Source organism: Ascaphus truei, chromosome 4 (assembly GCF_040206685.1).
Source record: "Ascaphus truei isolate aAscTru1 chromosome 4, aAscTru1.hap1, whole genome shotgun sequence".
Lineage (NCBI taxonomy): Eukaryota > Metazoa > Chordata > Amphibia > Anura > Ascaphidae > Ascaphus > Ascaphus truei.
This window is the reverse complement of record NC_134486.1, coordinates 363,085,436-363,102,233: the sequence shown is the minus strand read 5'-3', so window position 1 is coordinate 363,102,233 and position 16,798 is coordinate 363,085,436. Positions and strand designations below refer to the sequence as shown.

General features: G+C 50.1%; 1 protein-coding gene across 2 annotated transcripts in view; it reads left to right on the top strand.

The window, feature by feature from the left end:
* ADAM17 (ADAM metallopeptidase domain 17) overlaps nucleotides 1–16,798 on the top strand; it is a 121,184-nt gene that overhangs the window by 11,744 nt on the left and 92,642 nt on the right. For both annotated transcript variants that reach the window (XM_075598341.1, XM_075598342.1), the window contains exons 2-3: nucleotides 3,033–3,425; nucleotides 15,871–16,003. In XM_075598341.1, coding sequence (XP_075454456.1) covers nucleotides 3,287–3,425; nucleotides 15,871–16,003 — 272 coding nt within the window. In that variant the 5' untranslated portion in view covers nucleotides 3,033–3,286. The remainder of the gene's footprint in view (nucleotides 1–3,032; nucleotides 3,426–15,870; nucleotides 16,004–16,798) is intronic.

The window sequence follows — 16,798 nt, the reverse complement described above, 5'->3', positions numbered from 1 at the left end:
CCCCCGTGGGACTGTCATTCTCGCCGCCCCCGCCCCGTGGGACTGTCATCTGCCGCCCCCGCCCCCGTGGGACTGTCATTCTGCCCGGCCCCCCGCCCCGTGGGACTGTCATTCTGCCCGGCCCCCGCCCCCGTGGGACTGTCATTCTGCCCGGCCCCCGCCCCCGTGGGACTGTCATTCTGCCCGCCCCCCCGCCCCCGTGGGACTGTCATTCTGCCCGCCCCCGCCCCCCGTGGACTGTCATTCTGCCCGCCCCCCGCCCCCGTGGGACTGTCATTCTGCCCGCCCCCGCCCCCGTGGGACTGTCATTCTGCCCGGCCCCCGCCCCCGTGGGACTGTCATTCTGCCCGCCCCCGCCCCCGTGGGACTGTCATTCTGCCCGCCCCCCGCCCCCGTGGGACTGTCATTCTGCCCGCCCCCCGCCCCCGTGGGACTGTCATTCTGCCCGCCCCCCGCCCCCGTGGGACTGTCATTCTGCCCGCCCCCCGCCCCCGTGGGACTGTCATTCTGCCCGCCCCCCGCCCCCGTGGGACTGTCATTCTGCCCGCCCCCCGCCCCCGTGGGACTGTCATTCTGCCCGCCCCCCGCCCCCGTGGGACTGTCATTCTGCCCGCCCCCCGCCCCCGTGGGACTGTCATTCTGCCCGCCCCCCGCCCCCGTGGGACTGTCATTCTGCCCGCCCCCCGCCCCCCGTGGGACTGTCATTCTGCCCGCCCCCCGCCCCCGTGGGACTGTCATTCTGCCCGCCCCCCGCCCCCGTGGGACTGTCATTCTGCCCGCCCCCCGCCCCCGTGGGACTGTCATTCTGCCCGCCCCCGCCCCCGTGGGACTGTCATTCTGCCCGGCCCCCCGCCCCCGTGGGACTGTCATTCTGCCGGCCCCCCCGCCCCCGTGGGACTGTCATTCTGCCCGGCCCCCCGCCCCCGTGGGACTGTCATTCTGCCCGGCCCCCGCCCCCCGTGGGACTGTCATTCTGCCCGGCCCCCCGCCCCCGTGGGACTGTCATTCTGCCCGGCCCCCCGCCCCCGTGGGACTGTCATTCTGCCCGGCCCCCGCCCCCGTGGGACTGTCATTCTGCCCGCCCCCGCCCCCGTGGGACTGTCATTCTGCCCGGCCCCCGCCCCCGTGGGACTGTCATTCTGCCCCGGCCCCCGCCCCCCCGTGGGACTGTCATTCTGCCCGGCCCCCGCCCCCGTGGGACTGTCATTCTGCCCGGCCCCCGCCCCCGTGGGACTGTCATTCTGCCGGCCCCCGCCCCCGTGGGACTGTCATTCTGCCGGCCCCCGCCCCCGTGGGACTGTCATTCTGCCCGGCCCCCGCCCCCGTGGGACTGTCATTCTGCCCGGCCCCCGCCCCCGTGGGACTGTCATTCTGCCCGGCCCCCGCCCCCGTGGGACTGTCATTCTGCCCGGCCCCCGCCCCCGTGGGACTGTCATTCTGCCCGGCCCCCGCCCCCGTGGGACTGTCATTCTGCCCGGCCCCCGCCCCCGTGGGACTGTCATTCTGCCCGGCCCCCGCCCCCGTGGGACTGTCATTCTGCCCGGCCCCCGCCCCCGTGGGACTGTCATTCTGCCCGGCCCCCGCCCCCGTGGGACTGTCATTCTGCCCGGCCCCCGCCCCCGTGGGACTGTCATTCTGCCCGGCCCCCGCCCCCGTGGGACTGTCATTCTGCCCGGCCCCCGCCCCCGTGGGACTGTCATTCTGCCCGGCCCCGCCCCCGTGGGACTGTCATTCTGCCCGGCCCCCCCCGTGGGACTGTCATTCTGCCCCCGGCCCCGTGGGACTGTCATTCTGCCCGGCCCCCCGTGGGACTGTCATTCTGCCCGGCCCCCGTGGGACTGTCATTCTGCCCGGCCCCCGTGGGACTGTCATTCTGCCCGGCCCCGTGGGACTGTCATTCTGCCCGGCCCCGTGGGACTGTCATTCTGCCCGGCCCCGTGGGACTGTCATTCTGCCCGGCCCCGTGGGACTGTCATTCTGCCCGGCCCCGTGGGACTGTCATTCTGCCCGGCCCCGTGGGACTGTCATTCTGCCCGGCCCCGTGGGACTGTCATTCTGCCCGGCCCCGTGGGACTGTCATTCTGCCCGGCCCCGTGGGACTGTCATTCTGCCCGGCCCCGTGGGACTGTCATTCTGCCCGGCCCCGTGGGACTGTCATTCTGCCCGGCCCCGTGGGACTGTCATTCTGCCCGGCCCCGTGGGACTGTCATTCTGCCCGGCCCCGTGGGACTGTCATTCTGCCCGGCCCCGTGGGACTGTCATTCTGCCCGGCCCCGTGGGACTGTCATTCTGCCCGGCCCCGTGGGACTGTCATTCTGCCCGGCCCCGTGGGACTGTCATTCTGCCCGGCCCCGTGGGACTGTCATTCTGCCCGGCCCCGTGGGACTGTCATTCTGCCCGGCCCCGTGGGACTGTCATTCTGCCCGGCCCCGTGGGACTGTCATTCTGCCCGGCCCCGTGGGACTGTCATTCTGCCCGGCCCCGTGGGACTGTCATTCTGCCCGGCCCCGTGGGACTGTCATTCTGCCCGGCCCCGTGGGACTGTCATTCTGCCCGGCCCCGTGGGACTGTCATTCTGCCCGCCCCCGTGGGACTGTCATTCTGCCCGCCCCCGTGGGACTGTCATTCTGCCCGCCCCCCGCCCCCGTGGGACTGTCATTCTGCCCGCCCCCCGCCCCCGTGGGACTGTCATTCTGCCCGCCCCCCGCCCCCGTGGGACTGTCATTCTGCCCGCCCCCCGCCCCCGTGGGACTGTCATTCTGCCCGCCCCCCGCCCCCGTGGGACTGTCATTCTGCCCGCCCCCCGCCCCCGTGGGACTGTCATTCTGCCCGCCCCCCGCCCCCGTGGGACTGTCATTCTGCCCGCCCCCCGCCCCCGTGGGACTGTCATTCTGCCCGCCCCCCGCCCCCGTGGGACTGTCATTCTGCCCGCCCCCCGCCCCCGTGGGACTGTCATGAGATCTCCCCATTTGTGTTTATATCATTATTATGGGAACTTGATCTCTCTGCTCTTTTTCTCTCTGTGTGTTTAGGATGAAGATCGAGTTTTGGTGATTACTCCCTCTCCGTATACACATTGCCTCTTTGGTGATTCCTGTCTGTGGGTGGCCCTGTGGAATAAGTAAGGAAGCAGCTTCAGGCAGACGGCTCCAAGCAGTCCTCCCACCTCTCCTCCTGTGACACGGAATATGAGCCGGTCTCTGCGACTGGCGATCCGTCCTGCCGGTGTGTGATTCCTGCTCCCCTCCTCCATGTGACACTTGGCAGCTGGGTTTTTGGGGAGAAGATGAAGCATTGGTGGCTTTTGGGCTGGGTGACCCTGGCCCCTCTCCTCTCCTCACTACTGCTCCTGCTGTCGCTAGAGCCGATTGAAGCGGATGGAGTGGCGGCTGGAGATCAGCGGGAGACTCCCGGCAAACATCATGGTAAGAACAGTGAGGGTCAGCCACGTGTCACAAGTTGAGTGGTGGGGCCCATCACGTAGTTGGCACCATGAGTTGTGTGGATGAGCACTTCATTGTTAATGTGGAGCAACTACAACACGAGATGCATCAGGTTATGGCAGGGTGCTCAACTCCCGTCCTCAAGCCCCCCCAACAGGTCAGATTTTCTGGATATCCCCTGTCGGGGGTGCTTGAGGACTGGAGTTGAGCGCCCTTGGGTTATGGGATATTTATACTGGGAGGTTCAAATAATCATAAAGTGAAACGTAGAAGTGGATGGGGAGGGAACAGTGATTGCTCTGCATAGGTGGGAGCGGCCGCATGGTAAATGGGCTGTGTTGGTGGAAGCCAGTTGGGAGAAGCTGCACGATGAATGGGCTGTATGGTTTGGCTAAGCAGCATAACTAGGGTGACCAGATGTCCCGGTTCAGCAAGGGCAGTCCTATTTATTTTTTTAGGCCTTTTGTCCCAACTTTTTTGGCTACTGTCCCGGTTTTAATCGGTGACGGCCGCGCATGTGCGATCGGGACTTGTCGACCGCACATGCGCGATCAGCACTTGCGATCTGCTCTTGCCGGCCGGGCATAGGCATGTGCGGCCAGCAAGCGCTAATCGCGCATGCGCACCAGCGGCCGGTAAGTGCCATTTGTCCCGGGACAAATCCTGGTCACCCTACGCATAACAAAAGTGATCTATGGCTGGGAGAAACTGCATCATAAATGGCAGTTACTGGAAGGAAGAAGAAACGCATCACGGGGCTCTGCGGATTTGGAAACAATCTGACTCCTCCTCCCCTGAAGAAGCGTGGTTACACGTGAAACGATCGTCGGGGAAAAGACGTCATGAACTGACGTCATTAGAAGTGGCGACATCCATTAATCCTAACACAGAGAGAGTCAGGCTTGTATTCATCATGAAGTCTCAGCGTTGATTTTGATCCGCCGCGATCAAACTGCTTGTATCTGGGGACATTAATTCCCTGCTCGCTCCTGGGGGCGTTACACTATTCATACGGGTATATACCCGGATACTAGGGTTGATATTTACGGCACCAATATCCAGACTAGTTGACTAGAGAGTGTTACTATTGTTGCAGGAATCACCTAAACTGACACGTACTATCTTTCATAGCAGCTACAAACTTACACACGAAGTGAATAGAGTTTGTTTTTGATCGGCTGTGATCACGCCGTTTTGTGCTTTGTTTCTAATTTGGGATATTGATTTTCTGCTCGCTCCAGGGGGCGTTACACTGCGAGTACTGGTAGATACCCAGATATCAAGGTTGTTATTTGTGGCATTAATATCCAAACAATTTGACCTAGATAGTATCACTACTGTTGCAGGGATCACCAGTATCGATACTTAGCAGCTACAAGCCTGAACTATTGCAATCTGATATTTTATCAGCTCATAGTATATATACATCTCCAGTTAGGATTGCGTTTTTACTGTGCCAGTTCAACACTATGCTTGAAACTGATAATGGATGTTCTTAGACAGCAGAGTCTAATATATATAAATATATATATATATATATATATATATATATATATATATATATATATATATATATATATATATATATATATATTTTCTCTAGGCTATACCTACTGCACCTTGCCACTTCTACAAGGGTTTTTTTTAAGTGTATGAATGAATTTTGTGTGTTTTTAATGAGTAATTGAACTAATAAAACGTTTTTATTTTTTGGTCTATCGGTTCTCTAAAGGCTAAACAGCCCTATAACAGAAACTATTCTGAAGGATCACTGTTATCCACTTTATCTCTTCCCGACATTGAGTGCTAAAATAAAGGGGAACCTATCTGATCCTCTTGGGATCATCACTGTTAATAAACAATTTATTAGCCAATTGTTAGTGCGATGTTTTGACCTAAATAGGTCTTTATCAAGTGAGAAAGTCAAGGTCGAAAGATCGCACTATCAATTGGCTAATAAATAGTTTCAAAATCTGCAGTGCCCTGTAATGCTTTTCAACTTCCATGTACCTTGGATCACCTACAGACTATCTCTGATTGCAGGAGCACCGGTAACTATATGTTTTTTTTTTTATGGTGTGCAGCAGATTTCTCTATTTTGCAGTTACTGGAAGGAAACACTTGACCGATTGCAGTAGGGAAGTAAATATTGTGCTACATGAATGGTATATGGGGCAGCCATCCGATGAAGGCTAATATTGTGACATCCACGTGACTTATGAGGTCCCTCATGCTTGGTATACAGTGGGGAGGAGCACACGACGAATGGTGCATAGAGAGGACGAGTCCCTGATAAATGGACTATATGATGGGGACAGGTGATATGGTAGAGTGCAGAGAGGTGCCCAAATGAGGGTTTATGGTAGGACGGGGGTCAGGGGAAAAATTGAAGTAGGAAAGCAAGCAAGCCATGGAATTTGGAGGTGCAAATGTGTGGTGGGTGCTTTATGGTGGGAAGCTACTTCTGAAAAATGGGACTGTAATGTGGAAGCAGATAATGGTATATAAGGCTACGGCCCCAGTTGATGCGTGCACGCTCGCGGTACGTGCACCGGTTTCAACCTCCACCTGTGGTCTGTGGTTGCGCTTCAGGAGATCGTGGCGGGGGCGTGGCCATGACATCACGCGGCTGGTTCGCCCTCATTGGCTGAACCGCTGCCGTGACGTGGCCACAGCTCGGCCGCCGCGCCAAAAGACAAAAATCTTGTCTTTTGGCCAAGGCGGTCCCGCATCGCGCTTTATGCGCGCACACACATCGACTGGGGCCTGCCCCATAGAGGGCTGTAATTTGTGTGTGGCGCTCGCCACTGGAGACTCAGCTTAAGGCTGCGTCCATGGACACAGCAGCTGTGCGGAGTAGTGCAGAGGCTGAGGGAAAGCGGGTGCTTTCCCTGGCCTTCGTTCGCGTGCCGTCCGGGGGCATGTCTATGTGCGGACCAGTGACGTCACAGAGCTGGTTCACCCTCATTGAGCGAACTGTTCACGTTACTGCCCTATCGCCCCAAAAAATCAGTTTTGACTGATTTCACGCGCATCGCGCGCCCCCTCCCGCACGTGCCCGCACGCTGTATAGATGCGATCACTGCCTTTAGGCAGTCTGATCGCGCAGCGCGCGGACTGCCCTTCTATGGACGCAGCCTTAGACACGTGGAAGAAAACGAGATGTTATATTCAGAGATCAACCACCATATTGTATTCGAGGAAGGAGAACGAGAACAACACATGAAGGAAAAAGAGTTGGTGCAGTCAGGAGTGCAGTGGGTGTCTGGGATCGCAAAGCAGAAGCACACTTCAGTGGCCTGTGTAAAATACTTCTATTTTGTGTGCAAAGGCTGCTGCTTTATTATGCATGAGATTGGAAGATGTGCCAGAGTGTAATTTCAGAAGTTGGGATGTGCAGTGGGGGTCATCCTGTTTCTAAGGAAGATTGTGTCTGCTGCTCTCTGGAAGTTGTGAGTTGGGGACTGAAGAAGAGGCTTGCCTCTTTATTTTGTGACACATAGCCATGTGATTGGTAGGCCACTACTAGCAGTGACAGGTCAGTGGCACTTGGGTGCATTAAAAGATTTACCAATACACTCCCAGTTGGCTTGCTCCAAAAAAATTTTTATACTAATTATAGCCTTCACTTGTCGTTTTTTTTTTTTTTCCATTCTGATTACATGTTTTATTGTAAAATGAAACCTAAAATGTAAAAACTTTATTTTTTATATAAAACTTTTTTTTGCTCTTTGTGATTTTAAAACGACTTCATAACTCGGGCCTGATAAATGCAACTTTGCTTTTTTTTAACGATGTACGTTAATCCGCCCCTAATGAAACCAGCAGACACTGTCTAGTCTGATTTTGGTTATTGTACTTGCCGTATTGCAGCTAAACTCTCTGGCCTTCTAGCAAAGCTATTAAACAATGTGTTGACTATGTAATGGCTACAGTGGTACAGAAGATATTACAGGCATACCCAGCATTAAAGTACGCAATGGGACCGAAGCATGTATGTAAAGTGAAAATGTACTTAAAGTGAAGCACTACCTTTTTCCCACTTATCGATGCATGTACTGTACTGCAATCGTCCTATACGTGCATAACTGCTGTAAATAACGCATTTGTAACAGTCTCTATAGTCTCCCTGCTTGCGCGCAGCTTCGGTACAGGTAGGGAGCCGGTATTTCTGTTCAGGACGTGCTGACAGGCGCATGCGTGAGCTGCCGTTTGCCTTTTGGGCGATATGTCCTTACTCGCGATTGTACTTAAAGTGCGTGTCCTTAAACAGGGGTATGCCTGTATATAGCGTAGTGCTTTTAAGTTTATTCCTTCTGTCAATATGTTACCAAGTGGAATTGTGGTCGATTCCCCCCAAGCCTCGCCTGTTTTATTAGAAATTAAGCATTGGTTTTAAATGTGAGCTTTGAAGCTGCTTCCATAGTGGAACGCTGTAGCTTCCCATGCACCTCGGCGCAGCGCACGCTCCCCTGCAGCAGGAGATATTTCCTGTCCTGCAGGCAGAGGCGACAGGGAAGCGTGTCGGGAGGGGGGCGTGGCTGTGACATCACAGAGCTGGAACCGCTCACGTGACCCGGCCGTCGCGCCGGAAATACAAACCTGTTTTGTAGCGCGTACATCTGCATTGGCATCCTAGTGTTTGTTTCGCGCGAGCTACGTCGTATCCTGCACTATGGACACGGCCTAAACTTACAACATGATATAAATGTTGCTTTCAATCAGTGTATCAACTTTAAGTTTGCACTTGGGATCTCTGCTTTTTATTTGTGTAATGCTGGACTTTAACAGAGCGATACATAGAGACTGTGTGCTTTGTGTAATGCAATATTGTGGGTCTGGGCTTTGTGTGTGAGGCCCTGAGGTGTGGAGTAGACAGCAGGAAATAGAGGAATTTTACCTTGTTGCTGAATGCAACATAAACAATGGATCAACCCGAGCGTATTTCATGCATTGTACCCCATGAGCAGAAAACCTTGCCCATTATTGGCAAACTGGCACCAGAAATGTTATGCTCTTTCCAAAAGTTGTGCTTAATACATTTAGAGAGAGTAATGGGAAATGGAAAAATTAGGGACCAAGCCGCCTGTGTAGCCAGCCCAGCTACGTTTACACACACAAGCAAATCCCCAAGCAAAAGTACATCACAACTGCCAAGCTTCTTATGTCCAATTCAAAGTAGCTTTATTGTAGAGAAACAGCAGAAACGACAACAATGTTTCATGTCCTACAATACATGGACCTTTCTTCAGGTGAATACATTTAGATTAATATAAAAAAAATCATCTGTCTTGGTAGCAATGTGTTTTTTTTTTTAAGCCACTGAGACTATGGTGGTATGTTCGCTCTGCGTAGTGAAATCTGGAAAACCTTGTGAGGTTTCTGTAAAGCCCGGGATATATTTAGGGCACTTCTACCTCTAGAGCAGCGGTGTGCAAACTGGGGGGCGCGCCCACCATGGGGGGCAGGAGATTTGTCTGGGGGGGGCGCAGGCAGTTGCAGAGGCCCCGCACTCTTTCCCAAGGCATTTAATTTAATGCTGGGGGATCGCGTGAGGCCTCTGCAACACTCCACTTACCTTGATTCAGCCAGCTGTGACACACGTCGCCATGACAACGCACGGTCATGGCATGACGTCACATGACCTCCGCACGCTGGGGAGCATGGTGGGGGGGGGGGAGGGGGGCGCGCAGTGCCAATAGTTTGCGCACCCCTGCTCTAAGCAATAGCTTGCTCTATATTTTTGACTTTTGAGGTGTATGTTAGTGGTTTCCGGCCTTTGACCCATGTAACGCTGCGTCTCTGTGCATTGCCTGAGAAGAAACTGATAGCGGGGGATATTTTACTCTATGATCAAATAACTGTTGTTTTTATTATTAAAATGTTTTATTATATTTATATACCCCCTCCTATCTATCCTATACCACACACACACATCACACCACACCACATCACACCACATCACACCACATCACACCACATCACACCACATCACACCACACACATATATCCCATTACATAGAATAAGCTGGCTGGGGGTTTGCATGAACTCTCGATAATTTTTTTTTGAAGTGTTCCTACAAGACGACATAGCGCTGGTGTATGTGAGCCATTTGGTTCCTTGCAGTTCAGGAGCCTGGCTCACTTGCACCGCTGCACCTCTGTCTGGCGAGTAATTCACTTTTTGTGCTGGAAGTTTTGCCCGTTCTGCCAGGTCCTGGTCACAGATTTTAAACAGCTGTTACCTTTTCCTATCCTCCTTCCTGTGTATACCCCTTCACCTCTCTCTCGGGTCCTTACTTAATATGCTGTGAAGCTGCTTTTCTAGCACCGGGACACACTTCACAGCATATTGTACAGGGGAGTCTGTGTCTGTCTTCAGGCAGCTGCCAGTTAAAGGCCTTCCATCCCAACCACGTTCCATGCTTTACACTAGCACAGGGACAGCCAACTCCAGTCCTCAAGGGCCACCAACAGGTCAGGTTTTAAGCTTATCCCTGCATCAGCACAGGTGGCTCAATCAACCCCTGCTGTAGTGTATGCTAGCTTAGATGTGCACAGGTTTTCTATGGCAACTTCATACGTGTGCATTTATCTACATAGAAGTTTACATATTGTGCTTATCTGCTGAGAGCTACACAGAACATGTCTTTTTTTTCTTTATTTGCTTCTTATGTATGTAAAGCAGGGTCAGTATTAGTGTGAACTGGATTAACGACCGGTAATTAATTCAATGTAATAATGGTTTTATGCAACCATTTATTTCTCCGCACATATGGACTGCTTCAGTAATTGATTGAGGCTTGCTTTGCAACACAAGACAGGTCTCACGCCACTGAGTACCCAGGAATAGTTTCCATTCATAACATCAATTTGGGCTTTGTAATGTTGACAAAAAAATGAAACCTTTTTTTTTTTGTTTTTTTTACAGCAGTTAGATGAATAGTAGCCAATTCTAGTCCTCAAGGGCCACCAACAAGTTACGTTTTAATTATATCAATGCTTCAGCACAGGTCAATGACCGAGTCACTGATTGAGCCATCTGTGTTGAAGCAGGGATATCCTTAAAACCTGACCTGTTGATGGCCCTTGAGGACCAACCCCTGAGTTAGATGGACAGGTGAATAGATATGGTATCTTAAATAGATATGGTATTCAGAGTATGAGTGTGTTGCTTTGCAAGCAGACTTGTACTGTAGGAGGCTGACCATAAAGCACTGACGTTGCATATAGAGCAGGAGGTGACGTCATAAAGATGGTTGTTACCTGTGGCAAATCCATAACAGTCTGGAATGCGTCAGGTTGAAGGCGCAGGTCAAGTATTTCTATTCTACATGCTCTCTGCTGTACTGTACAGTGGAAAGTTGCTGTTACATTCTTGAGTATCGTTCATCGATAAGGAACTGGGAGGGAAACCTACTCTTGGCATTCCTTGTTTTGATGCCTACGTAATCTTTCTTGGTCAGTGTAGTTGAGCTTCCTTGTGTGCATCCGCGTGCTTAACTGCTGTCTCGATTCTATATTATTTGCCAAGGTATTCTTGTTGTTACCCTTGTTTTATTTAAATATTTTCATTTATTTTTCTCAGTTTTACATGCAACTACATATAACATCGGAACAGGCCATCTGTAGACAACTGCATTATTGTTTCCAACATCCTCTCCGTTAGAGAGAGACTCATTGTTCACGTCCTGTTGTGGTTAAGAGAAGTACAGGATGTTATATGCCCAATGGGAAAATAAGGACTTTGACTATGCAACAGTGGTCAAGGGACACATTTCTAAGATGTCTGTGATGGTAGGGCACAGAGACCAGCATATTAAAGGGTGAGCCGGTCTCTGGCTCCTAGCTGTCTGATGGATGTAAAGGATCAGCCTCTATATCCATCTGCCTGTGGCTCATGTAGCCTGGATGTTGGAAGTTAAACTGTATAAGGAGACTTTATTTATTGTATGTGTATTGTGTTAAATACATTACTTGGTTCCTGGGCATGCCAGGCTGGTAATTCCATGACAGTCTGCATGCCCAGAAACCCGGGTTGGGGTGGGGGAACCAGGGACAATGGAGGGTGAGGGTGGGCAGTCCTATCTGGGAGACGTTGGTTTCCGAAGAGTGGAACCATTGTCTGCCCAGTCAGAGAGGTGCCCATTTTCCTCTGGAGATAGCGAGCTGGCACTGAGAGCAGGGGGAGGTAGGCGCTGCTCTCATTGATCAGTTCGTAATTCTCGCCCTTCTTGCCTCGGCCTCCCCATCACACCTCCAGCCCGGATTGGTCGACACAGACGAACCCTCGTGCTGTGATTAGCTGCTCGTTCAGCATTTGCGCTGGGATTGATCGCTGCCCCGAGCTTCATGTTTTCCCACGGAGACCGGGAACCTAGAAAAGCAGCGGCAGATTTGAGTTCCACAGATCTCTCCTGAGCTGGTGTGCAGATAGACTAAGTGGTGGCCTTTGATGACGTGCCAGAGACACCCAAAGTCGAGGCTGCTTGTTTGCCGGGTGGGAGATTTGAACTTGCTGGATTCCAGCTTGCATCCAACGCTGCTGGGACCCTGCGGGTTTGCTACAGATGTGGAACCTACTCCGGGAAAGCCATTTTGGTGGCGCCGGAGACACCAGAGCGATCGGGATTCCCTCTGTAGTGTGTGCAGTTGTGAGTATAGCTCTATTTGGACTTTTGTGCTGTGTCTGTTGGCTCTGGCCTAAATTAACATATTTAATGCACTATGAGCGTTGTGCGCTGTGTTTTTTTCTATCTATTTGTCTAACGTTCTAGGGGGTGCTCTGAGCCATCCCTGGTACCACAGCTGCAGACGCTCCATTCAGAATTGATAAAAATAGGTCACGTAATTTACTTATTTTTTATCACTATTTAATCACTTCACGTGTGTGTTAGAATTTAATAGTTGCGCACTTTTTCTTCACCCCATCAGTGAGTTGCCTTCTTTAGTTGAACAGCATTCGTTTGCACGTTGGAGCAGTGGCAAAGAACAGAGCACGCCCACTGCGGGAGACTGTACGCAGAAGGTCAGAATGACCTGCTCTTGTTGCTTGAAGTAAACAATATGGTGATTGCTCCTGTGACGATGAACGTCTTACCTGGATAAAAATGATTGAAAGGAGATCACTTCAAGAGCATTGAGTGGTTTTGTTTTTGTCCGTGCTGTGATGTGCTTGTAGATTCAGTGAGTGGAACATTGTGCTCCTTGCTTCAATGTCTTGGAGGGAGGCAAAATATTATACTTTAGTGCAGTATTCGAACCATTGCCATTGTATGTGCAGAGAAAAATATTGGCAGAAGGCACACTGAGCAGCTAACAATATCTTTATTTAAAAAAAAAAACCCTATAATGGGTTAACATACAAGATTAAAAAAAAGCATAGGCAATGGTTTCAGTGCTAAATAATAGTGACAGTAATAATATATATAAACAAATAAACTTACAATTGCCCAATAAAGCAAGGGAAAAACGTCGGAGAGCTCTGGTTACACAGCTGGGTGCAGTAGATGTAAATGGTCCGGACCAACACTGCTCACTCACGCCGCAGACATCCTCACTTCCCCAAACAGATCCCTCTCTGTAGTTTGATATCCACGAAGCAGCCGCACATGACCTCTACGCGTTTCGTACGTAGAGCTTCGTCAGGAGCACACGTGATGAGACTGCCCGTGGAGTTAAATACAAAACTGTGCCAGCTTTAGTCACCTATTCAGCAAAAGAGAGATTTATACAAGTAGTGGTACAGTTCTCCAGGTTATGAAAACTCACTTGAGCGAGACTATTTTATGAACAGTTAATGCTTTGGCTACAAATATACCTAATTTATACTTTACGGTATCTGTTTTCCACATCGCATCAGGGCACTCTGCCATCTTAGGATGTTTAGTGATGAAAGCAAATCCTTTCGCATCACACTCGATATCCTGAGCCTTACAAGTAAGTCTGGGGGAGATGAGGGAAATGCACCTTTTCATGACATTGTGTTTGTGTGGTTAATCTTAAGCAATAGCTGTTACTTTGTGTGAAGCCGTTATCGCTCCTTATGGTTTACACCATACAACTTTTCAGGAAATGGTAAAGGATATCAAAATGTTCAGCCTGACAGGAGAGAGGGGAGATATATCTGTTAACTGAAGGGAATCATAAAGGTGCAGGATGTTTGCTCCTTTCCAAGAAAAGAAGAATGCTAGAGGTCATGTTGAGAAGGTGAAAGGTGTGATGCTCTGGGGAATGGAGAGGAAGTGCTATTTCTACGCAACGGTTGTAGTGGTGAAGATTAATATAATTACCAGATATCAAATGATGTCTGAGGCTTCACAACTGGTAGGAGCATTGGCCAAGTGGTCTGCTGGCAATGTTTGCCGATTTATGCATATATGATGTGAATCATGAGTAGTTAAGGGAAGCGCAAGTGTTTTGCAAGAAATTAGTGAGGACAAGTGAAGATTCAATTGCTTGGTAAACACACTGACTATTTATTAGAACAGTATTTCTTAAATCGCTTTTCGGGGCCATCAGTTTGCATGCTTTTGGAAGCACACAATACATTTCGAAACAAGTATTAAATGCTTGTAATTGGCGTATGATTGGGATGTTCAATTGTAATCGAAAAATTGGATTTCTCAGTACCCTGAGGAGAAGTTTTGGATTGTCTTATTTTGTTCTCCTATGCTCATCGCTGTACTTGGGTATGGATGTGTTTTTCTCTCACTATCCTGTACCACATTGTCGGATCCTGGAACGTCTACTTTCTTCCCAGCTGTGCCTAACTCCTTGTTCCCTCCGTATCGCGTAGTTTTTCGCATGTGCCACTTAATTTTGGAGCGCTACCGTTCACATTCCTTCTATTTATCTCCCTTCCCAGTCTCTCCCCAATGCTTACTTCCACATCTTTCTGACTCTCGCCACGTCTCGAGCCATCTCGCGATTTCCTCCACCTCCGCTCTCCCCATTTTTCTTTCATTCTCTTATTTTCTCAATAACCATAAAGACCTGTTCACAGTATACTAAATAGGGCCTTAAATGACCAAATGTATTGGACTTGTGGAATTTTTTTGGGAGGGCTAGCTGAGGAGGACCTAGGCTTTTTATGGTAACATCCATTCTCTATATCTGTATATGCCTGTCAAATCTTTTTAAGCCACCATTTGCAAAAGCCAACTGTGCAAGTGTAGCGAAACAATTTTTTAGATGACGTATCTCACAAATGTTTTTTTGCAAGATGATACATGTGAACATTTTGTTACGGACAATAATTTGGCATAACCATGCCACAGATGTTTTTGTAGACTAGCATGACCAAAGTCAAAATGTAATGGGAGTTCACTTAGTTTATCTACATTATTCTCAGATCCCGTATTTTGTTTTTATTTTTTACTAAATTTGGTAAAAAGATGCTGCCATTTTTCTGTTTGCTTTTCAAGTTCTCAGTGTCGCAAACCTGCCGTTTAATATGAGACTGCCTGAGGTCTTACAGCGCTATCCCTGGCGGCTGCAGTGGGGAAGAATCCGGTGCCATGACCTTCAGACCCGGCAGCGTTCCGGTGACCTCGGGGGACGTTCTCATTATTTCGCGGAACGTTCCCTTACTTATTAAAGGGACATTCAAGTGATGTCTCAGAATCTCTGTTCTACTTGTCTGTAAGCCTTGGAGATGTGGCAGGAATGAGAGGTTGCCATCAAAAAACATGAGCTCGGGCGTAAATTTACTGCAACGGGAAAGCAAAATGGCTGTCGACCGCAACATTTCAAGCGAGCCTTTCACCGGGGGGGGGGGGGGGGATGTCGCTACATTTTGCGCCATTCCCTAGATTAGTGGCTAGCACCTGAATCGTTCACAAACCTGTAGACACCCTGTTCAAGTTAAATGTATGTAAAGCTTGCGGGGTTGCTGCTTTTAAAGTGGCAGTCCCTACTTTGTTAGTAATATAAAATACATTTTTTTTAAAAATGTATCTGAACTGGGTGGTCCCCCGTAGCTAATCTGTAGTCTCCCCTGGTACCAGGGAGATATATATGTCCTTTTGTGTGATGGTGTAAGATGCACAAAAACGACAAATATGGCCGCGGCATCCCCAATACAAAGGCCAACATCTCCCGATGACGTAGCTTTTCTATTGGCCACCTGAGATTTTACCCAGTAGATAAAACCACTTGTATCACAAGGGGACCTAGAAAATTGGAGAGCCGTGAATCATCTCGAAGGGACCCCCTGGTTCAGGTTACGTGAAAAAACAAACAAAAAAAAAATGAACACAACCTTCACGGAAAAAAACTTTTTTGGCAGCACTATATCAACACAAAGGGAATACATACAGTCCATGTATTTTAAGATCGGTCGCATAACAACTGCTCCAAGCCATTTCATCTTCGCAATGGGACGAGGATAAAAGATTCTGACATGGCTTTGCCTTTCTGTTTCCAGTGAACCTGGACCCCATGCTCTCAGATTATGATATTATATCTGTGTCCGGCATCCAGCAGCACTCTCTCAGGAAGCGGGATCTGCAGGTGGAGTCGCAGCTGGAGAGAATGCTGAGTTTCACAGCCCTGCACAGGTGAGTGCTTCACCACCAACTATCACCTCGACTCTTGTATGTATCTCTTTTATATAGCAAGTTGGGGAAGAAAAGCTGCCCTCTCTTGACACTGAAGTAAGAAGCGCCTCAGGTGCATGCCCAGCGCCAAATGGCGCAGTCGGTATAAATTAAAATCGTTCTACTTAAATACATTTTCGAATGTTGTACCCGGCCTCTGGGGTGCGGCTCTTTCTCTCTTTATCTGTAGGAGTTGTGGACGTTATATCTTTTATATAGCGTCATCCATGTACACAGCGCTTCACAGCAGTAATACTGTACATGTGACATAATGTAACACAACGGAAATAAGCGCTTCAGGCATAAAAGTAATAAGAAAAGGAGTATCTGCCCCGAAGAGCTTACAGTCTAAGTGGTAAGTAGGTAGAAGTTACAGAGACCGTAGGAGGGTTTTATGGTAAGTGCGTCTGCAAGGGGCCAATATCAGTGTATCCGAGATGTATAGTATCGGCCACGGAGCCAAATCCTTCGTTAAAGAGGTGTGTTTTAAGATGTCTTAAAGGTGTTTATAGAGGAGGCTAGTCAGTTATTGAGGGGAAGGGCATTCCAGAGGTGCGAGGCAGTGAGTGAGTGGTTTTATAAGGGAAGACGGCTTTAGATAGAAAAGATGTAGAGAATAGACATCCTTGAGCAGGACGGGTGTATAGCGAGAAACTAGGGCTGAGATGTAAGGAGGGGCAGAAGAGTGTATATTCTTAAAGGTGAGGAGGATCATGTGCTACTACAACTTTATTTCCAGCTACTTTTACTACAGTA